This window comes from Salmo trutta, chromosome 9 (assembly GCF_901001165.1).
Source record: "Salmo trutta chromosome 9, fSalTru1.1, whole genome shotgun sequence".
Taxonomy (NCBI): Eukaryota; Metazoa; Chordata; class Actinopteri; order Salmoniformes; family Salmonidae; genus Salmo; species Salmo trutta.
The window spans coordinates 30,285,888-30,310,143 of NC_042965.1; the positions used below are offsets into that span (position 1 = coordinate 30,285,888).

The 24,256-nt window shown below is 42.3% G+C and overlaps 1 protein-coding gene across 1 annotated transcript in view; it reads right to left on the reverse strand.

The window, feature by feature from the left end:
• LOC115200385 (lysyl oxidase homolog 2B) overlaps window positions 1-23,300 on the reverse strand; it is a 46,993-nt gene extending 23,693 nt beyond the window's left edge. Inside the window, exons 1-3 of the mRNA XM_029763413.1 lie at window positions 23,144-23,300; window positions 20,072-20,473; window positions 19,520-19,695 (exon numbers count right to left, since the gene is read on the reverse strand). Coding sequence (XP_029619273.1) covers window positions 19,520-19,695; window positions 20,072-20,432 — 537 coding nt within the window. The 5' untranslated portion in view covers window positions 20,433-20,473; window positions 23,144-23,300. The remainder of the gene's footprint in view (window positions 1-19,519; window positions 19,696-20,071; window positions 20,474-23,143) is intronic.
• Window positions 23,301-24,256: the final 956 nt, after the last annotated feature.

The following is a 24,256-nucleotide window of genomic DNA, read 5'->3' on the forward strand; positions in this document are numbered from 1 at the left end:
GCCTATTAAACATAAACACTTTCGGAGCATTATGCAAGATTTACTTTTTGATCCTATTCGTGAAAATCCAATGGCGGCTCTCCACCAAAGATACTTAATTTACTGTAATATCACAAGAATATTTTTGAACTTGCTGAACCGTCTGTGGTGGAATTGACATGCTGACTTGCCTGGGCTGTTATCTCATCTCCTGAAAGCATTACCTGATCAATACCATATAATTTCAAAGGCAATGAGTCTATCCATCTGTCTACATGTCTGTCTTTGTCAAAAAAATGTGGAGACCTTCCTCTGTGAAGCCTGTTGGGGTTTGAACAAACAGCCTCTCTCCTAAAGACCCAGCCCACATTCCTGTGCTACGTGACAGTGCAGGCCATGGGAGAAGAGAGGAGGCAAGATGAGAACTGGCGGATGGATATTTGCTTGTCTCAGCAGATGGGCTGGCTGATGGGCTGGCTGAGACACATATCAAACCCAGCCCCTGTCCTGTCCTGTCAGACCTGAAGTCAATGGCTTTGTTTCAAATTGCACCCTATAGCCCATAGGGCTGTGAACAAAAAAATGGTGCCTTATATAGGGATTAGAGTGCCATTTGGGACAGAGGCAGTTAGACCTCCAAACGTTCAATAATGAAAAGGAAGGTTTTCCTGAAATGACATCATACATCAGTCCACAGGATGAAAGCGAACCACAGAGAAACTGTAAATGTTCAGTCTGCTCTTCCTTAACTATTTTTTTCCGCAGATGACCGCATTAACCAGCGAGTGGAAGGATGAGATCCAGCATGTTGAGCTATCTGGGGGGATTCAAACCCTGGGACATGATCATTTAGAGAACTGTGGTGATAGTGACCTTGTCTGTATTTAGGATCTCTATTAGAATACTGTAGAGTACTTTGATAAAAAGTCTGCACAATAAAGACCAAATGAAACAGGGTGTGCTACAGTTGTGTGTTTCTTACATCATAAAAGGGTCTTTCAGCAACAATGTGTTCATCTTATTCTTAATGGTGGAAAAATACCATTCAGAGCAAGATCCCTAAAATGTAGACCTGGCTGCAAGCAGGGTCTTTGCAAACAACACACATGCATTTTACTTATCACCTCCACCAAAACCAGTGGCACAACTTTCACTGGGGACGGGAGGGACATGATTCCCCCCACATTCTGAAATTGCATTTTTGTCTCCCCCAGTTTTATCAATGCACTGTGATACAAAAAGCGGCATTGTGTGCTTTAGGATCATTCGGACGCCTCAGAGAGGTTGGGTAGGCTGTTTGGCGGTATCAACCACCTGGATTTAGGACCGTGCGAGCAGAGGCGGCTGTTGTCTGTGTGTGTTGTGCTTTTTCTCAGAGTTGTAAAAGCAAGCAGAGCAGAAACTGGCTACTCTTTATTTGATGTAGCTGACAAGGTAACTGCTGTTTAACTTAACAGGGGAAGAAAAGTATTTATTCACAATGTTGAGTTTGTAGTGTAACTGACATGAAATGTTAGCTAATGCATTACCTACATGTTTCATCCCCTCTCAACTGAAGTTCTGTCTGAAGTGAATGAACTAGCTAGCTAGCTAGTAGCTAGCACAGCCAGTTCAGCTCTAGCCTCTAGTTTTATGATAGGTAGCAGAATCTAACAAATCACATTTTATTTGTCACATGCGCCGAATACAACAGATGTATGGAAATGTTTTGTAGCCTTTGTTTTGTCCTATTTCAACAGAAGTAAATTAACTTGGCTAGTTTCGCCAGTTGATGAACCATTAGCGCTAGCCAGAAGTTGGCTAACGTTAGCGAGCTAGTCAGCTAGCGTTAGCTATTCTTTTTGCAACAATTACACTAGTCTAGACCTGAATCAAACGATTAAACCGGCGGACAAACAATTGAAGACCGATATTCTGACGTTTTTTGACAGCACAATGTGACTTTCACTATAGCAATGTAACGTTATTGATTGATCAGTTTCCATAGATAATTCCCTACTTTTCACACTGACACAGTATAAAAAGCTCTACAGACCTCACTGTCATGGTGCACAGTTGCTACACAACAGTATGCTCAACATGCCTTACCATGATCAAATAGTGACAGGTGTCCCAGCAGGGTTAGCCAGTCAGGGAAGAACAGTCTACAGAGCTCTGGGGAGTTTTACAGTATATTATAACAACCAGTGAATGGATACAAAGTTCCATCTTGAGTTGATGGGTGGGCTACAGTCTGAGGTCTGGGATCTGGGAATAATGGTAATTTCAATTATTGAACCATTGATTCTACTCTTGGATAATGTAATGTATAAATGTACACCAAGGTAATTATTTGTCATGCCTCATCTGAGCAGGATCTGATGGTAACTGGGGTCTCAGCAGGGTCAGGCAACCGGGTGGGGGGGACCCCTAGGCGCAGGACGGGGCGATCCAGCTATATTGTTTGCAAGTAAAAAGAGCTGTAGAGTACTTTTAGGCATATGATATGAATAACAGTGCCCTCTGTAATTATTGGGACAGTTAAGCATTTGTTCTTCTTTTGGCTCTATACTCCACAAGTGTGGATCTGAAATCAAGTTAAAATGCAGAGTGTCAGTTTTAATTCATCCATACTGGGTGAACCTTTTGAAATTATAGCACTTTTTGTACATAGTCCCCTACTCCCCATTTTAGGGGAGCAAAAGTATTGGGACAAATTCACTTATATGTGTATTAAAGTAGTAACAGTTAAGTATTTGGTCCCACATTCATAGCACTCAAGTTTATGACTCTACACATTTGTTGGATGCATTTGCTGTTTGTTTTGGTTGTGTTTCACATTATTTTGTCTCCAATAAAAATGTATGGTAAATAATGTATTGTCATTTTGGAGTCACTATTGTAAATAAAAATAGATTGTTTCTAAACACTTCTACATAAATCTGCATGCTACCATGATTATGGATAATCCTGAAGGAATTGTGAATAATGATGAGTAAGAAAGTTATAGACGCACAAATACCACCCCCCCCCCCCCAAGCAAGGGGCACCACCAAGCAAGAGGCACCATGAAGACCAAGGAGCTCTCCAAACAGGTCAGGGACAAAGTTGTGGAGAAGTACAGATCAGGGTTGAGTAAAAAGAAAATCAGAAACTTTGAACATCCCACAGAGCACCATTAAATCCATTATTAAAAATGGAAAGAATATGGAACCACAACAAACCTGCCAAGAGAGGGCCGCCCACCAAAACTCACGGACCAGGCAAGGAGGGCATTAATCAAAGAGGCAAAGATAACCCTGAAGGAGCTGCAAAGCTCCACAGCGAAGATTGGAGTATCCATCCATAGGACCACTTTAAGCCGTACACTCCACAGAGTTGGGCTTTACAGAAGAGTGTCCAGAAAAAATCCACTGCTTAAAGAAAAAAATAATCAAACACGTTTGGTGTTCGCCAAAAGGCATGTGGGAGACTCCCCAACATATGGAAGAAGGTACTCTGGTCAGATGAGACTAAAAAGTAGCTTTTTGGCCATCAAGGAAAATGCTATGTCTGGCGCAAACCCAACACCTCTCATCACCCCGAGAACACCATCCCCACAGTAAAGCATGGTGGTGGCAGCATAATGCGGTGGGAATGTTTTTCATCGGCAGGGACTGGGAAACTGGTCAGAATTGAAGGAATGATGGATGGCACTAAATACAGGGAAATTCTTGAGGGAAACCTGTTTCAGTCTTCCAGAGATTTGAGACTGGTACAGAGGTTCACCTTCCAGCAGGACAATGACCTGCATACTACTAAAGCAACACTCGAGGGGTTTAAGGGGAAACATTTAAATGCCTTGGAATGGCCTAGTCAAAGCCCAGACCTCAATTCAATTGAGAATCTGTGGTATGACTTAAAGATTGCTGTTCACCAGCGGAACCCATCCAACTTCAAGGAGCTGGAGCAGTTTTTCCTTGAAGAATGGGCAAAAATCCCAGTGGCTAGATGTGCCAAGATTATAGATGCACACCCCAAGAGACTTCCAGTTTTAATTGCTGCAAAAGGTGGCTCTACAAAGTATTGACTTTGGGGGGGTGAATAGTTATGCACGCTCACGTTTTCTGTTTTATTGTCTTATGTCTTGTTTGTTTCACAATAAAAAAATATTTTGCATCTTCAAAGTGGTAGGTATGTTGTGTAAATCAAATGCTACAACCCCCCCCCCCAAAAAATCTATTTTAATTCCAGGTTGTAAGGCAGCAAAATAGGAAAAATGCTAAGGGGGTGAATACTTTCTCAAGCCACTGTACATGATTTACTTGTACAGATGAAATAGTCACTCAGCTGTAGTTAAACCCAAAAGACTTATACAGAAAGAACCCAGTCAGTTACAAAATATTATTCTGAAAACCTCCCTTTTAATGTGAAATAGAGGAGTGAACTTGTTTCACCAACTTAAACTCACATGGCAAACCAACCTCCCCATTCCCTCCTTGCCACTTGGCATCCAACCCTTTCTAATTATTGATTTCCTGTTTAGAGTTCAGGACTGCACGTGCATCGATGCCTAGTTCAAATGACTAGAAAATGAATGCCTGTTGATTGCAACGGTGGTGTGGTAGAAAAGTAGAAACACAGCAGCAGCCGGTGAGATACTTCTAACATATGTGGCTTGTTTCTATACACTCTGGGGAAGGGGTTTCCAGAAATTGGCAGCAGGGGGAGGAAGGTGCAGAAGATGGAAAAGCCATAAGTGGGATGCATCTTTGAGGAGGTAGAAAGAAGCAGAGGAGAGGAAGCTGGTGGGCCCTCTGCCTCAACTAAGTCTTGAATCACTCTGACCACTTCTCCAGAAGGAGACATAGGTACAAGTGGTAAACCGATACCTTCTTATGGAAAACACTGAGGCAGTGGAACAGCATTACGTCATTGTTGCTGTCATTCAGAATCAATTAGGTAATCCAGGATGGCTATATATCTATATACTGATGTTTCATTTGAATCTTAATGAGAAAGGAATATCTACACGTTTAAGTCCATAAAAGATAACCTTTCTGCCCCTGACTGCTCCATGAAGTCAATGCAGTGCATTTGTAGGTCTACTATTGGTAGGTGAAGAGATTATGTCATTCAGCTAAACAAGTTAAAAGAGGTCCCTTGGAATGAGACCGGAGTCAGTGGGTCATTCTTACCCTCCGGGCTAGTATTTGAAGTTGAGCCTGTCAACGTATTTTCTGATGTCAAACAATGAGCTATCTTATGCATAGACCACAGGACTGAAGAATCAGCCATGGTCCAGCTGGAAAGCAAAAATATCCCCACAATGGCTAACATTCATGATTCCCGTATGTGTGAGGTTTATTATGTAGGCTGCAATAGTCCATTCCCCGAATCATACACTAGAAAGTGAGTTCTGGGCATTAGTTCTAAAATGAACAAATGATGCTACCCTTGAGAAAGTAACAAAAATATGTATATCAAAACCAACTGAAACCAAGAAGACATTGCAGTGAAACATGACAAAAAATAAATGCATAAGTCATATTTCAAGTGTCACTTGCACTGACAGTACCCAGGCGCAATATTCTTTATGACGTGGATGCCAGTTTGGAGCATTTGACAATGGTGTGACTTAGCGTATCGACTTTAATGAACATACTTCTCATCTTCTCATGCCAGAATGTGACCTCAAGCCTCTACTAGAACACAGTACTAATGCCAGCAATAACAACGCCCACGGAGGCTACAGCATATGGTTCCAATAGAAATCATGAACTACATTCACTTCTAACAGAAATCCCCATAGATCCTAGGTTACATAGAAATTCCAAGTGAGAGAACAAACCAATGGGAAAAAACTGGATGTATCATCAACGTTGTTTTCACCTCATTTAAAAAAATATATGAAATGTGATGACGTTGAATTAACGTAGAAAACTGATTGGATTTGCAAAAAGTCATCATCGTTACTTTTCACCCAACTTTTAAACTAATTGTCATTGTCAATTTTTATGTTGATTTCATATTAAATTCACGTTAGTTGACAACTCATTCAACCAAATGTAAATCAAATAAAAATAGTCATTGAACTCGCGTCTGTGCCTAGTGGGAAATCATTTATTGAACATCACAACAGTATTTACTTCCTGGGATAAAGTTTGCTAAGCTGTTTGTTGATATCATGTTTGCCACAGAGTGACCACTCCCTCCCTGGGCTTGTGTTTCGATATCACATGTGCTGTGCTGACCAGGCCAGCACTGTTTGGGTGCTGATAATTATTTGAGCCACAACACAAATGGATGATTATCTCTTTCCTGAAACAGTGTTTATAGTGTGGCAGTGAATGATGTCATGTACCTCATGTCTCTGTTCCACTTGTTCCTGCTCCTTAGAAGCCATTAAAAGAGCCTTTTGACAAAGTGGATACAGATGTTCCACAACACCTTCACAAATCCTGAAAAACTACAGTTTAACTTATTTGTCTATTAAAAGAAAGAAGGCTATTATTCTTTTTAGTTTAATTTAAGTTTCAGAAAAACTAGTTTAACTCAGCAGAAAATCTCCCTACCTATCATTCAGTGGCATGTATAAATTAGAGACACAGAAGTTCATGGTTTGTGCCAAACTGGCACCAACTCACACAATGACTGTAAAAACCACTTCTGCCAAGGCTTGATTTCCCTAGCAACGCGTTGTTAGAGACTGCGGGCTTTATAATATCATGTGTATTTCAATAGGGTAAACTAAACATGCTATTCAGTTGAGTTATAATGTAGGAATGTAGTGCCCTGCAGGGTGTGAACTTTTATCTGCAGTTGTGACATGACCAGAAAACAATCTATCAGTTATGGGAGAAGTTAATTAAATTGTTCAAATTAAATCAAATTACTTTTTCAACCCCACATTAGTCAAGTTCATGGTGCCTTTCCCATTAGGCTTTATTAGAACCCTACTATGATGACAAGGCTAGAGTATAGAGGAGAACGTGGATGGTTTGTACCATGCTGCGTGACGCTTGGCAACAAAAACAATAACAACTGTGGTGGGGCGGCCAGTGGCGCTATTTCCCTCTACAGCGGTTTCCATCTATAAGCCTAAGGGGAAAAACTGAGAGGAGGAAGATAAAATAAACTATTGCTTTGTGTGTGTGTGTGTGTGTGTGTGTGTGTGTGTGTGTGTGTGTGTGTGTGTGTGTGAGAGAGAGAGAGACAGTGAAAGAACAAGAGACAGACAGACAGACAGACAGACAGACAGACAGACAGACAGACAGACAGACAGACAGACAGACAGACAGACAGACAGACAGACAGACAGACAGACAGACAGACAGACAGACAGACAGACAGACAGACAGACAGAGACAAGGGGAGAGACCTGCTCTGGCACAGTAGCCCTGCCTCCACCTAGACTCCCAGTTTCCCAGCCCCAGCTCATATAACAGGATGATAGGACATTCCTCCAAAACAAAAGAGTGAAAACTAATGAAGGTACATACATCAAAGTTGGGCAAGGCCTTGTTTCAAGGTGTGTTATCACATAAATCAACTAACTACAGTAAAGATCTTTTCATCTAAACTTTAAAAAAGGGTGTACTGTGCCCCAGTCCTTTATGATGAAGCACCATTAAACCTTACTTTATATCACTTTAATAAACCTCAATTAACCACCTTTATGGTGATGTATTTACATGGATGTTTCAACAACAGATGTTCAATATTGAGCCCACAAATTTGAACCAAAGAATAAACTTATTTCAAGATGTGTTCCGTATAATTTTTAAGAGCCCACAATATGCTATTTGTTCCTCACCGAGGATGCAGAGAGATAAATAAATCTCAAATATGTCCTCCTGAAATTCTCCTGCAATGGAACACATTGGTGTCTACATAAAGTCTGCATTGATAAAAGCTGCTCGCTGGTTAGCCAAGAATGACCTGCATAAACACTGAGGAATGCTCAATGTTGAAATTTGGTTAGAACAGAACGTACCCTAATGCATGTGCTTGATCACAGGTCAGACAACCACACAAACCTCACTTCTAAATCATGTCTATTCAGCCACCTCTATTTACAAGCTGAAATGATGTGAGAGGATATTACTAAGGATAATAGAGAGGGCCAGCTGTAGCTCCTGACCTTTTCATGACCTAACTAGGAAAAACTCTGAGCACTAATCTTAAGATGCTGTATGCCAAACAACCTGAAGGACATGACTGAAAAGAATGTGTGTGTGATAAACACGAGGAACATGTATATTTATATAATAACAGTCTTAATGGAAAGCACACGGTAACTTCTCAGAAGAGCACTGGATGTCCTTTACTGTTGTTTTAAAGTGCAGACGACTGAGACACAATGCCACTAAAACTGCAATCCATTCAAACCCATAAACTGCACGGCCCACAAAGCAAATTCTTGCTGAGTTCACATGCTATGGGTATTTTCCAGAGTTATAGTTAACCTTGGTTATTTGAAACAGAAACTTAGAAAGAATGCAAGTGTACTAAAAACAAGGCATTCACAGAGGAATCGGTCAAAAATGTCCTAAGAAGCCAAAGGTAGGTGACACATGCATGCAAGCTTCAGGTTTCAACACTCTCTTAAGTCCTAAGTCTTTGAAACATTTCCTTTGTGGTTCCTTTGTGGTCGACTGGCCAGCAATTATCCTGAAGTCATCGCAAGTGTCCGACGATGAAAGGGCAACAGTCTCTAAAATGTAGGCGGAAATGTTCTCCCCCCAAGCACCTACTTTGAGTCCCCATACCTCTCATCATCCCCCACCACAGTATCACACTAGTCTGTCGTCATGCCTAACATTAGACAGTGTACGTCCCAAGTGGCACCCTATTCCCTCTATATGACACTACTTTTGATGGGCCCTGATCAAAAATAGTGCACTACATAGGGAATAGGGTGCCATTTGGTACACAACCTGTGTGTGTGGAGGGCTTTGCCTCAACCTGGCTGTGTTTTACATTGCTTCTGTGTGGAGCTAACCCAGCGTGCCCCACATCTTAGTGAATGGAAAAGATGAGCCTGATATTCTCTCAGTGAATATCACAGCTTGAGACATCACAAAGGGCTGAAGGCGGACTCCAGATGTCTGGACCTCTACAGCACAGCTCTTTGGAGCATTATAATCTCTACCTTTTATCTTTATAAACCCCACCAGAGGAAGTGAACTGGAGCCATTCTTCCTCATCTTGTCCCATTACAGGAGTTGAATAGCATTGGAATTTGACTCAAACTCGTAAACGGTGTACGGTCACTTCTCTGAAAAGATACTACCAAAGTACTTATTGAGGATGTTCAGCTATGGTGTGGGCCAGGGGCGCAACTTTGGTTTTAGAAGTGTGGGGGACATACCATATAAATATATATATATACAGTACCAGTCAAAAGTTTGGACACATCTACTCATTCAACGGTTTTTCTTTATTTTTACTATTTTATACACAGTAGAATAATAGTGAAGATATCAAAACTATGAAATAACACATATGGAATCATGTAGTAACCAAAAAAGTGTTAACCAAATCAAAATTAATTTTATTTTTGAGATTCATCAAAGTAGCCACCCCTTTGCCTTGATGACAGCTTTGCACACTCCTGGCATTCTCTCAACCATCTTCATGAGGTAGACACCTGGAATGCATTTCAATTAACAGATGTGTTAAAAGTTAATTCGTAGAATTTCTTTCCTTCTTAACCTCTCTAGGGTAAGGGGCAGTATTTTCACATCCGGATAAAAAACGTACCCGATTTAATCTGGTTATTACTACTGCCCAGAAACTAGAATATGCATATAATTGGATAGAAAACACCCTAAAGTTTCTAAAACTGTTTGAATGGTGTATGTGAGTATAGCAGAACTCATATGGCAGGCAAAAACCTGAGAAGATTCTGTACAGGAAGTGCCCTCTGACCATTTCTTGGCCTTCTACACTCTCTTTATTGAAAACTGAGGATCTCTGCTGTAACGTGACACTTCCTACGGCTCCCATAGGCTCTCAGAGGATGCCAGAACGTTGAATGATGACTTTGCAGCCCATGGCTGAAAAACAGTAGCGCATTTGGTAAGTGGTCGATCTGAGAACAATGAGACGGGAGCCACGTGAAGAGGCCATTTTCAACTTTGAGTCTTTGAACGAAAACAGGGTTTCCCGGTTGGAATATTATCGCTTTTTTACGAGAAAAATCGCATAAAAATTGATTTTAAACAGCGTTTGACATGCTTCGAAGTACGGTAATGGAATATTTAGAATTTTTTTGTCACGATACGCGGCCGCGCGTCACCCTTCGTCACCCTTCGGATAGTGTCTTGAACGCAAGAACAAAACAGAGGATATTTGAACATAACTTTGGATTATTTTGAACCAAAACAACATTTGTCGATGAAGTAGAAGTCCTGGGAGTGCATTCTGACAAAGAACAGCAAAGGTAATCCAATTTTTCTTATAGTAAATCTGAGTTTGGTGAGTGCCAAACTTGGTGGGTGTCAAAATAGCAAGCCCGTGATGGCGAGCTATCTACTCAGAATATTGCAAAATGTGCTTTTGCCGAAAAGCTATTTTAAAATCGGACACCGCGATTGCATAAAGGAGTTCTGTATCTATAATTCTTAAAATAATTGTTATGTTTTTTGTGAACGTTTATCGTGAGTAATTTAGTAAATTCACCGGAAGTTTGCGGTGGGTATGCTAGTTCTGAACGTCACATGCTAATGTAAAAAGATGGTTTTTGATATAAATATGAACTTGATTGAACAAAACATGCATGTATTGTATAACATAATGTCCTAGGAGTGTCATCTGATGAAGATCATCAAAGGTTAGTGCTGCATTTAGCTGTGGTTTTGGTTTTTGTGACATTATATGCTAGCTTGAAAAATGGGTGTCTGATTATTTCTGGCTGGGTACTCTGCTGACATAATCTAATGTTTTGCTTTCGTTGTAAAGCCTTTTTGAAATCGGACAGTGTGGTTAGATTAATGAGAGTCTTGTCTTTAAAATGGTGTAACATAGTCATATGTTTGAGAAATTGAATTAATAGCATTTCTAAGGTATTTGAATATCGCGCCACGGGATTCCACTGGCTGTTGAGTAGGTGGGACGATTTCGTCCCACATACCAAAGAGAGGTTAATGCGTTTGAGCCAATCAGTTGTCTTGCGACAAGGTAGGGGTGGCAAACGGAAGATAGTCCTATGGGAAATGACCAAGTCCATATTATGCCATGAACAGCTCAAATAAGCAAAGATTAATGACAGTCCATAATTACTTGAAGATATGGAGGTCAGTCAACGCGGAACATTTCAAGAACTTTGAAAGTTTCTTCAAGTGCAGTCGCCTGAACCATCAAGCTCTATGATGAAACTGGCTCACATGAGGACAACCACAGGAAAGGAAGACCCAGAGTTGCCTCTGATACAGAGGATACGTTCATTAGAGTCAACTGCACCTCAGAAATTGAAGCCCAAATAAATGCTTCACCGAGTTCAAGTAACAGACACATCTCAACATCAACTGTTCAGAGGAGACTGCGTGAATCAGGCCTTCATGGTTTAATTGCTGCAAAGAAACCATTACTTAAGGACACCAATAATAAGAAGAGACTTGCTTGGGCCTAGAAACACAAGCAAAGGACATTAGAGCGGTGGAAATCTGTCCTTTGGTCTGATGAGTCTAAATTTTAGATTATTGCATCTACCCGCCATGTCTTTGTGAAACGCGGAGTAGGTGAATGGATGATCTCCGCATGTGTGGTTCCCACTGTGAAGCATGGAGGAGGAGGTGTGATGGTGCTTTGTTGGTGACACTGTCTGTGATTTATTTAGAATTCAAGGCACACTTAACCAGCATTGCTACCACATCATTCTGCAGCGATACGCCATCCCATCTGGTCTGGACTTAGTGGGACAATCATTTGTTTTTAAACTGGACAATGACCCAACACACCTCCAGGCTGTGTAATGGCTATTTGACCAAGAAGGAGAGAGATGGAGTGCTGCATGGCCTCCACAATCCCTCGACCTCAACCCAATTGAGATGGTTTGGTATGAGTTGGACAGCAGAGTGAAGGAAAAGCAGCCAACAAGTGCTCAGCATATGTGGAAACTGCTTCAAGACTGTGGGAAAAGCATACCAGGTGAAGCTGGTTGAGAGAATGTCAAGTGTGTGCAAAGCTGTCATCAAGGCAAAGGGTGTTTACTTTCACGAATCTAAAATGTAAAATATACTGCTCAAAAAAATAAAGGGAACACTTAAACAATACATCCTAGATCTGAATGAAAGAAAAAATCGTATTAAATACTTTTTTCTTTACATAGTTGAATGTGCTGACAACAAAATCACACAAAAATAATCAATGGAAATCCAATTTATCAACCCATGGAGGTCTGGATTTGGAGTCACACTCAAAATTAAAGTGGAAAACCACACTACAGGCTGATCCAACTTTGATGTAATGTCCTTAAAACAAGTCAAAATGAGGCTCAGTACTGTGTGTGGCCTCCACGTGCCTGTATGACCTCCCTACAACGCCTGGGCATGCTCCTGATGAGGTGGCGGGTGGTCTCCTGAGGGATCTCCTCCCAGACCTGGACTAAAGCATCCGCCAACTCCTGGACAGTCTGTGGTGCAACGTGGCGTTGGTGGATGGGACGAGACATGATGTCCCAGATGTGCTCAATTGGATTCAGGTCTGGGGAACGGGCGGGCCAGTCCATAGCATCAATGCCTTCCTCTTGCAGGAACTGCTGACACACTCCAGCCACATGAGGTCTAGCATTGTCTTGCATTAGGAGGAACCCAGGGCCAACCGCACCAGCATATGGTCTCACAAGGGGTCTGAGGATCTCATCTCGGTACCTAATGGCAGTCAGGCTACCTCTGGCGAGCACATGGCCCCCAAAGAAATGCCACCCCACACCATGACTGACCCACCGCCAAACCGGTCATGCTGGAGGATGTTGCAGGCAGCAGAACGTTCTCCATGGCGTCTCCAGACTCTGTCACGTCTGTCACATGTGCTCAGTGTGAACCTGCTTTCATCTGTGAAGAGCACAGGGCGCCAGTGGCGAATTTGCCAATCTTGGTGTTCTCTGGCAAATGCCAAACGTTCTGCACGGTGTTGGGCTGTAAAGCACAACCCCCACCTGTGGACGTCGGGCCCTCATACCACCCTCATGGAGTCTGTTTCTGACCGTTTGAGCAGACACATGCACATTTGTGGCCTGCTGGAGGTCATTTTGCAGGGCTCTGGCAGTGCTTCTCCTGCTCCTCCTTGCACAAAGGCGGAGGTAGCGGTCCTGCTGCTGGGTTGTTGCCCTCCTACGGCCTCCTCCACGTCTCCTGATGTACTGGCCTGTCTCCTGGTAGCGTCTCCATGCTCTGGACACTACGCTGACAGACACAGCAAACCTTCTTGCCACAGCTCGCATTGATGTGCCATCCTGGATGAGCTACACTACCTGAGCCACTTGTGTGGGTTGTAGACTCCGTCTCATGCTACCACAAGAGTGAAAGCACCGCCAGCATTCAAGTGACCAAAACATCAGCCAGGAAGCATAGGAACTGAGAAGTGGTCTGTGGTCCCCACCTGCAGAACCACTCCTTTATTGGGGGTGTCTTGCTAATTGCCTATAATTTCCACCTGTTGTCTATTCCATTTGCACAACAGCATGTGAAATTTATTGTCAATCAGTGTTGCTTCCTAAGTGGACAGTTTGATTTCACAGAAGTGTGATTGACTTGGAGTTACATTGTGTTGTTTAAGTGTTCCCTTTATTTTTTTGAGCAGTGTATAATTTGACACAATGTAGAAAATAGTAAAAATAGGTCCAAACTTTTGACTGGTACTGTGTATATATATATATTTTTTTTTATCCATTTGGATAAACACTCCAACAGTCTACCCGTTGCCTTGTTTTGTATCACATTCCAATGAAAAACGGGACAGGGACAAAAATGCAATTTAAGAATGTCCCCCCTGTCCCCAATGAAAGTTGCGTCTCTGGTGTGGGCTGTCAACCAAGTAACTCAGAATCACCCTGAAACACCCAGTCCTGGTGGGGCCATACTTGCGGAAACTAGAAAAAGTTTAAGTTCAAGGTTAAGTTGAGGCATCAGCCAGTTAATATGTGATAGAATGCTACATTGTAGCTGGTCCCATCAGATAAGCTGGCACACGTTAGCCCTAAGTTAACCTCACAAGGTAGCAGTGATTTTTTCCTGTAACAAATTCCTCAGCAGCCTATCAAACTTTTTCTCCACAAACCAATGGCATTTCTTAAAATAGGTCAACTCGACCACCAGAGGGATACATGTTAACCTTGAATTTGGAGGTGTCAGTCATCGCTGGAGTCAAATAGAGACATGATTTGAGCTGACTCTCCTGGAGAGTGCTGGTCTGCACTAACTCATGAAATTGGAATGTGAACTCTTGAGGGCCTACAGTGAGCGCAACAACACATAACACTCTGCCTTTGGTGTCAATTAGCTGCAGGCTTTTATACAAAGGGTAGGTCTAATCCTGAATGCTGATTGGTTAAAAGTGCATTCCAACTAGTGTCTATTCCACAAGTTACCAACGGCTAAATCGATGACATTAAAATGCCCTTTTTACACTGTTCCATCTGACTGCGCAATCCACTGTCTCACCAGCCCAGGCAGGGAAGTTATAAACTTCATCTCCACTATAAAAAGCACCTAAACATTATCTCGCATTTCTTTGAGACTAACATTTAGTTTTCAACAGTGGAGATTTGTATAAACCTTGCTGTCTGTCTGTCCGACATTTGCAACATTGTTTCAATACTCAAATTCGATCTTCAACTGTCCCATAGCAATGAACTTGTAGGGGTCGGGAGTCGTGACGACAGAGAGAGGCAGGCAGGGTTTCTCAGCCAGTCCAAATTATGAATCAGCTGGCATCATTTTTATGGATATACACAAAGAAATGTCAATTGAAAAAAAGGTAGAACGAAAGTCCGGCTAGTTTGCAGTCTTTCCAGCTTCAGGTTGAAGTTATTGTGTTAGCTGTGTTGTTGGCTAGATCCACTGAAAAACAGTGTCCTGACGAGAGAGCACATGTTCTATGCCAGGTGAAATCGTGCCTCAATATCTCATTGTTATGGATGTATCCAAATAAATGTTACTAGAAAACAGCTTAAACAAATGCAGCTACTGTTGTTATTATGGCTGCACTGTTTGACGTGACTGTAAGTTAGCCATAGTTGGCTACCTAGCAAGCAAGGGATAAGAACATTGCCAGACAGATGGCAATGGAACATTTAGAATGAACGACTGGGTCACGTCCATTGATACAGAACAAAAAGACTGAACGACTGGGTCCCGTCTCTGGCAACCAAACCAATAGAACAAACGACCAGCTGGTTGGGAAGCAAGCCTAGATTTGTTTCAGGACTATATCTTGTGAAACAGTATGAATAAATTAATAAAAATAACGTTTTTAATGAAAATATGTCAATCATTATCTGAATATGTTGGTAAATGCAAACCATTACAGACTACAAAAGGAAGCACAGCTGAGAGCTGCCCAGTGACACGAGCCTACTGGACGAGCTAAACTACTTCTATGCTCGCTTCAAGGCAAATAACTCTGAAACATGCATGAAAGCACCAGCTGTACTGGAAGACTGTGTGATCACGCTCTCCGCAGCTGATGTGAGTGAGACCTTTAGACAGGTCAACATTCACAAGGCCGCAGGGCCAGACGGATTACCAGGACGTGTACTGCGAGCATGCTCTGACCAACTAGCAAGTGTCTTCACTAACATTTTCAACCTCTCCCTGTCCAAGTCTGTAATACCAACATGTTTTAAGCAGACCACCATAGTGCCTGTGCCCAAGAACACTAAGGTAACATGCCTAAATGACTACCGACCCGTTGCACTCACGTCTGTAACCATGAAGTGCTTTGAAAGGGTGGTCATGGCTCACATCAACACCATTATCCCAGAAACCCTAGACCCACTCCAATTTGCATACCGCCCCAACAGATCCACATATGATGCTATCTATATTGCACTCCACACTGCCATTTCCCACCTGGACAAAAGGAACACCTATGTGAGAATGCTATTCATAGACTACAGCTCAGCGTTCAACACCATAGTGCCCTTAAAGCTCATCAATAAGCTAAGGATCCTGGGACTAAACACCTCCCTCTGCACCTGGATCCTGGACTTCCTGACGGGCTGCCCCAAGGTGGTAAGGGTAGGTAACAACACATCCGCCACGCTGATCCTCAACACAGGGGCCACTCAGAGGTGTGTGCTCAGCCCCCTCCTGTACTCCCTGTTCACTCATGACTGCACGGCCAGGCACGACTCCAACACCATCATTAAATTTGCAGACGACACAACAGTGGTAGGCCTGATCACCGACAACAACGAGACAGCCTATAGGGAGGAGGTCAGAGACCTGGCCGTGTGGTGCCAGGACAACAACCTCTCCCTCAATGTGATCAAGACAAAGGAGATGATTGTGGACTACAGGAAAAAGAGGACCGAGCACGCCCCCATTCTCATCGACGGGGCTGCAGTGGAGCAGGTTGAGAGCTTCAAGTTCCTTGGTGTCCACATCACTAACAAACTAACATGGTCGAAGCACACCGTGACAGTCGTGAAGCGGGCAAGATAAAACCTATTCCCCCTCAGGAGACTGAAAAGATTTGGCAGGGTTCCTCAGATCCTCAAAAGATTCTACAGCTGCACCATCGAGAGCATCCTGACAGGTTTTATCACTGCCTGGTATGGCAACTGCTCGGCCTCCGACCACAAGACACTACAGAGGGTAATGCGAACGGCCCAGTACATCACTGGGGCCAAGCTTCCTGCCATCCAGGACCTCTATACCAGGCGGTGTCAGAGGAAGGCCCTGAAAATTGTCAAAGACTCCAGCCACCCTAGTCATAGACTGTTCTCTCTGCTACCACACGCCAAACGGTACCGGAGCGCCAAGTCTAGGTCCAAGAGGCTTCTAAACAGCTTCTACCCCCAAGCAATAAGACTCCTGAACATCTAGTCAAATGGCCACCCAGACTATTCACATTGTTCCCCTTCCACTCTCCACACCACTGCCACTCTCTATTGTCATCTCTGCATAGTCACTTTAATTAACTCTACCTACATGTACATACTACCTCAAATAACCGGTGCCCCCGCACATTGACTCTGTACCGGCACCCCCCTGTGTATACTGTTATTTTTTACAGCTCCTCTTTAATTACTTGTTACTTTTATTTCTTATTCTTATCCATATTTTTTGAAACTGCACTGTCGGTTAAGGGCTAGTAAGTAAGCATTTCACTGTATTCGGCGCATGTGACTAATAAAATTTGACTTGATTTGATTTAACCCATTGTATAAAAATGATAATGCCCTCGAAGCCGATGTTCGGAGAATATATTGGCATATATACAGTTGAAGTCGGAAGTTTACATACACCTTAGTCAAATACATTTAAACTCAGTTTTTCACAATTCCTGACATTTAATCCTAGTAACAATACCCTGTTTTATGTCAGTTAGGATCCCCACCTTATTTTAAGAATGTGAAATGTCAGAATAATAGTAGAGAGAATGATTTATTTCAGATTTTAATTATTTCATCACATTCCCAGTGGGTCAGAAGTTTACATACACTCAATTAGTATTTCGTAGCATTGCCTTTAAATTGTTTAACTTTGATCAAACATTTCGGGTAGCCTTCTTCAAGCTTCCCAGAATAAGTTGGGTGAATTTTGGCTCATTCCTCCTGACAGAGCTGGTGTATCTGAGTCAGGTTTGTAGGCCTCCTTGCTCGCACACGCTTTTTCAGTTCTGCCCACACATTTTCTATAGGATTGAGGTAAGCGCTTTGTGATGGCCACTCCAATACCTTGACTTTGTTGTCCTTAAGCCATTTTGCCACAACTTTGGAAGTATGCTTGGGGTCATTGTCCATTTGGAAGACCCATTTGCGACCAAGTTTTAACTTCCTGACTGATGTCTTGAGATGCTGCTTCAATATATTCACATAATTTTCCATCCTCATGATGCCATCTATTTTGTGAAGTGCACCAGTCCCTCCTGCAGCAAAGAACCCCCACAACATGATGCTGCCACCCCCGTGCTTCACGGTTGGGATGGTGTTCTTCGGCTTGCAAGCCTCCTCCTTTTTCCTCCAAACATAACAATGGTCATTATGGCCAAACAGTTCTATTTTTGTTTCATCAGACCAGAGGACATTTCTCCAAAAAGTATGATCTTTGTCCCCATGTGCAGTTGCAAACCGTAGTCTGGCTTTTTTATGGTGGTTTTGGAGCAGTGGCTTCTTCCTTGCTGAGCGGCCTTTCAGGTTATGCTTATATAGGACTCGTTTTACTGTGGATATAGATACTTTTGTACCTGTTTCCTCCAGCATCTTCACAAGGTCCTTTGCTGTTGTTCTGGGATTGATTTTCCCAAAGTACGTTCATCTCTAGGAGACAGAACGCGTCTCCTTCCTGAGCGGTATGATAGCTGCGTGGTCCCATGGTGTTTATACTTGCGTACTATTGTTTGTACAGATGAAAGTGGTACCTTCAGGCATTTGGAAATTGCTCCCGAGGATGAACCAGACTTGTGGAGGTCTACAATTTATTGGAGGTCTTAGCCTATCAGAAGCTTCTAAAGCCATGACATCATTTTCTGGAATTTTCCAAGCTGTTTAAAGGCACAGTCAACTTAGTGTATGTAAACTTCTGACCCACTGGAATTGCAATACAGTGAATTATAAGTGAAATAATCTGTCTGTAAACAATTGTTGGAAAAATTGCACAAAGTAGATTTGCCAAAACTATAGTTTGTTAACAATACATTTTTGGAGTGGTTGAAAAACGACTTTTAATAACTCCAACCTAAGTGTATGTAAACTTCCGACTTCAACTGTATATAACACCAGTGCCAATATATCCTCCAAATACCGGCTTCTCAGGCATTTTCACTTAAATAAGACATACCACTCTGAGGTGCTGAATGAACCCTTTAGGAGCCCAGTATGTATGAGGTATGAGTTAGTAGGTAGGATTAGTTAGTTTGTTACCGGTAGCCTCACTTTCACTAAAAATGTAATGTGGGCTTCTGCACTTTACTTTGAAGTCATCATTGGGTTCAAGCTGTGATTTTGGCTTGACACTTTTTTCGAAAGCCACGTGTACTACTTATGTCAAAAGGTGTGTCTGCACTCTGCACAGAACAGCTCAATAACAAAAAGACCAGCTGTGAGGGCCTTCTTGGATGAGGAGTCAAGAGCCAAATGTTCTGGAACATTGCAGTGCAAGAATCTCAGTCAACAACAATGTCAACCAAAGCCTCTTCAAGACCATTTCCTGGACACAGATTAAGCCTAGTCCTAGAATTTTCTATTTTTTCACCCAACTTTTAACTTAAATCCAATGACGTTGTGGCATTTTTGGTTGATTTCACATTGAATTCATGTTAGTTGACAACTCAACCAAATGTAAATAAAAAGTGGGTTTGTAGTCGGTTTGTAGTAGGTCTGTAGTGGGTTTGTAGTAGGCAGGTTGTGTACCTCCACATTATTGGCCATGGTGTTGATGAATTTAAATCCTGGAATCCTTTTGTCGCTGCACACCACGCCCACGTCCTCTGTGTGCTTGCAGTCGGAGACGCCGATCCCGTTGGACATGCACAGTGCCAGGGTCTTCTCTTTCCCAGTGCACTGGACATTGTCAAACCAGATGCGCCCTGAAAAAAAGCAGGATTCTCAACACATTGTAGATACATCAAGACCTCCGTAGGGAGGAATCTTTTTTTCACCTGACCAGTGGTAGCTAGCAAGGCCAAACAGCCAAGCAAATTTGGCAAAGTGGACTGGACACTGGCAGCAATTCTGCTGCTGAGTAGTACACTCACTCCCTTATCCCTACCGTATCTCCACTATAGATGTGGATTATTCATTTTGGTGAAAGATGAGTCAGAATGTATTGTAAAAGCTTCACTGGGAAAATTGCTTAACATTGGCCAATAAAAAACATCCCTGAAAATAGAGTCAATTATTTCTCCTTTCCCTTATCATTACACACATGCATATTGGGTTGAAATGTAATAGCAGACATTTTACCTTCTCCTTTCCCATATTTAGAGGACGGAGACCAGGAGACAGCCTCCAAGTAGCCCAACTCCCTGCACACCACCTGGGCAGAGTGAATAGAGAAGTCATCATCGCAGACCGTGCCCCACTCGCCATCATAGAAAACCTCCACGCGCCCCTCGTTGTGCTTGCGCTTATCCCCCGCCAAACGCAGCTGTATCCTGGGTGTGTCAGGTGGCAGCTCCGGGGCAGTGTACTGCTCCTGCTCTGGCTCTGGGTAGCCCTGTGGATAGCCCTGTGGGTAGCCTAGTTGTTCATACTGGGCCCGACACAGCTTTAACAGGCCCAGCAGGATGGTGAAGCAGTAAGGGAGTGACCACGGGGCCAGCATGGTGGTGTCTGTCAAGTCAGACAGTAGACAGAAGAGGTTATCTGTGGGAGGGTAGAGAGTAGGAAAAGAACATTACTCATAAAAATAAAAAAAATCATTTCGCTACTTTGTCATATGTTTTTTTACTGGGAGACCGGTGGACAGTCAAAGTATTACAGTGACACTGATTGAGGCCATTATTAGGTGGAGGAACAGAGTTGTGGCATGATGTCATCATGAGGCATGAAGTCACAGAGAAAAACACTGATTTACAGCATGTCCTGACTCCTGCTCCGAGGTGCCCCTTGGAGCCTTGTGAGTCAGTAACAAAGAGCATTTAAAAACACAAATGTACATCTGTAGATCACATAGCCTATCCTCGGACCTGAGCAATAGTGTCTAAATCAAGCTATGGTCTTACAACCAGTATCAATTAGATTCAAAGATATGTATGACAGATGGTTTTAATCAAACAGCATAACTCCTTTTAAGACTGCTGAAACATTTCACACAAAGCACTGAGCCATTGAACAATAAAGTGGCTTTCAAATTATGTAAACTAAAGGCTATGTCTGTCTGGAAGTGGAAGTTGGATCTTTCTATTTGCCAGCATCTTTCTTTTTCCCTCGCTGTAACGTGGCAGTTGGTTACACAAGTTACAAAACATAGATGTTACAAAATCAAGCCCAACAGCTGGCATCAAGCCCACAGGGTGTGCATCTCCCCACAACGGCACATAGGCGTCATAACCAGGCTGATGTTTTCTTTAAACCACATGGATAAAGATCCACACAGAAGATACAGTACTGTATGACTAATGTGATCTGGAATGTAGGATATATGAACTGCTATCTTTCATTTAAACTCAACCCTGCTTCAGCACTCTAAGATTTAGGGTCTCAAAGTGGAACGCAGACAGTACAGAATCACAAAGACGTTCCTAGAGCAAATATAAGGTAAAGATTCAAAAGTATAAGATGGACCACCCCATGAAATGGTGACCTCTTGGATCAAACAGAAGTCTCCTGGCAACAGCCAATCAAACAAGGTATTCAGGAAGCTCTGGCTCCCTTTGGTCTTAAGTAAAAAACAATTATGTCCAGGCAGAGAAACTCAACACATCAGCATCTATCAACAATATAGAACGCTTCTTTTACTGCTTTAAAAAAATAAAGACATTAATTCCATGATAAGACATAGAAGAATGGCACACTTGTCTTTTCTCCTCATGTTTCACCGTGAGACAGCTAGACACATAACTACCACTGACTAGGGACAGCAGGGCATCTGGGTCAAAGGGAGGAGGTTCCGGGGTCAATATGTCAGGTCAGAACAAAGAGTTAGAGCCTTCTTAATATCTTGCCCAGACCATTAGAATGTTTAGAACGAACTGGATCATTCTAGATAGAAGAAGTCTGTCTTATCATGCATGGATGGCGATATAATACTCTATAAATGCATTATACATATGCAGCTCATAGAAAGTGTTACCAAACCATCAACTTGAATAGTTATTTCACTGTTCCTTCTAGGACAAGACAGTAAAGTAGAATCAAGTCAGAGAACTCCTGGCACATGCCATTGATTTACAGGTAACTGCCAAAATAAAGGAAACACCAAAGCGTCTTGATAAGGTGTTGGGCCACCACGAGCTGCCTGAACAGCTACAATGCTCCTTGGCATAGATTTTACAAGTGTCTGGAACTATTGGAGGGATGCGACACCATTCTTCCATGAGAAATTCCATAATTTGGGGTTTTAATGATGTGGAAAAAGCTGTCTCAGGCGTGTTTAATTGGGTTGAGATCTGTTGACTAACACACACACACACAAGTCACACACACAAACACACACACACACACAAACACACACACAAACACACACACACTTTAAAACCCCTATGGTCCTTTGAGTCCCCTCTTTCAAAGTTACTGAGATCTCTTCTTCTAGCCATGGTAGCCAAAATAATGGGTAACAATCTTTATATGTGACCCTATTAGCATGATAAAACTCAGGAACCACACTTGTGTGGAAGCACCTGCTTTTAATATAGTATGTATGTGTTTACTCAAGTGTTTCCTTTATTTTGGCAATTACCTGTATATGACAGAAGAGCACATCCAGGTAATAATACACAATATAGCCATATAACATTCTCTGCAACCTAATTACATAGCTACTATGGGCTATAGAGACTGAAAGCACTAATCGTCATTGGCAAGAGTGAGAAATCAGCTTGCAATCATGAAGTCCACAAAAGCAAAACACATTTACCTCCTCCTGTAGTCTACTGCATCTAAACTGTAGTTGAAAACACTGCACACCCTACAGCACACCTGGCACCAACATATCACAAACACCACAACTATCCACACCTGGAATAACTTAAATCAGAGATCCCACAATGATGACATCATCCTTGTGTGGGAACCATGTAAAACGAACTGTGGTGAATTCCATCTCAGTAATATTCTACAGTATTACAGGCAAATAGAAACTTCTATAAGAATTTGTTACAAATAAGACATACCGTTCAAGCAGATCAACATGAAATCAAACTGCATTTGGTTATATGTGGTGTGGCATATAAGGATAAAGCATAAACACCTAATTTTACATGACAATCTCAAAGACCAAAAGTCAAACACATTTTTTTCAGTAATATCCTTAAATAATTGTTGCATTAACCAACTTTTCAAGTTATTTCCAAAAACATAGAAAAAAGCTCTCACCACAGTCGATTTTTTAAAAATCCTCTTGATCCTTTATTAAAGCCTATAGATGGCTGTCTAATATCATGCCCAAGTCCCAAAATCGTCGCTTTACTCCCCAAAGATTGCTATGTGCCTTACGGATGTTTTACTCCGCTAAACTTTCACTCCCACATGCAATTTCAATACCGCCTTCGACCAAATTACGCCTTGTGCAACTGCCCAGTAACGCCCACTGCTGAAATGACCTCACCGATGGCCCGAGCGCTGAAATTGGAATAGCCTGAATTCCTATGGATTTGGAGCAACACCGGGGACGCGATAGCATCGCAGAAGGGCAGCAAAATTGATCCTAGGTCAATCGGGTCCGGTGCAGCTCAACAACCATCTTGCTTTTGTGCCAGATTGGTAATTTTGGCACACATAAGCAAATAGCACACATGAATTGAGTGTATACATGTATGGTAACACTGTGACATTCAGAAAGCAAAGATCCACATACTTTTTTTGTGATCAAATGTTTATTTTGTAATAATAGTCAGCAAACATGAATACATTCAAACATGAATACATACAACATTAAGCTACACCACCATCACAATCCCACCCAAGGACCAAATTAAATAACAGATCCACATACTTTGTGTAACATTTTGCACTTGTATAGCCTAGCCTACTGTATCTAAAATGTCTTGTAGTCTGCTATACACAAATGTGCTATTGCGCATTACGCACGACTATCAATTTAGTCTGATATTTGCTCTCTACACTGAATCCTTGATACTGCTGCCACCATGTGAAAAACATATAGCCCACGTTTTTTTTCTTCATCAAATTAATATTTTAGGATTTTTATTTAACAAGGTAAGTTGACCGAGAACACATTCTCATTTACAGCAACAACCTGGGGAATAGTTACAGGGGAGAGGAGGGGGATGAATGAGCCAATTGTAAACTGGGGATGATTAGGTGACCATGATGGTATGTGGGCCGGATTGGGAATTTAACCAGGACACCAGGGTTAACACCCCTACTCTTACAATATGTTCCATGGGATCTTCAGTGACCACAGAGTCAGGACACCCATTTAACAACCCATCCAAAAGACAGCACCCTACACAGGGCACTGCCCTG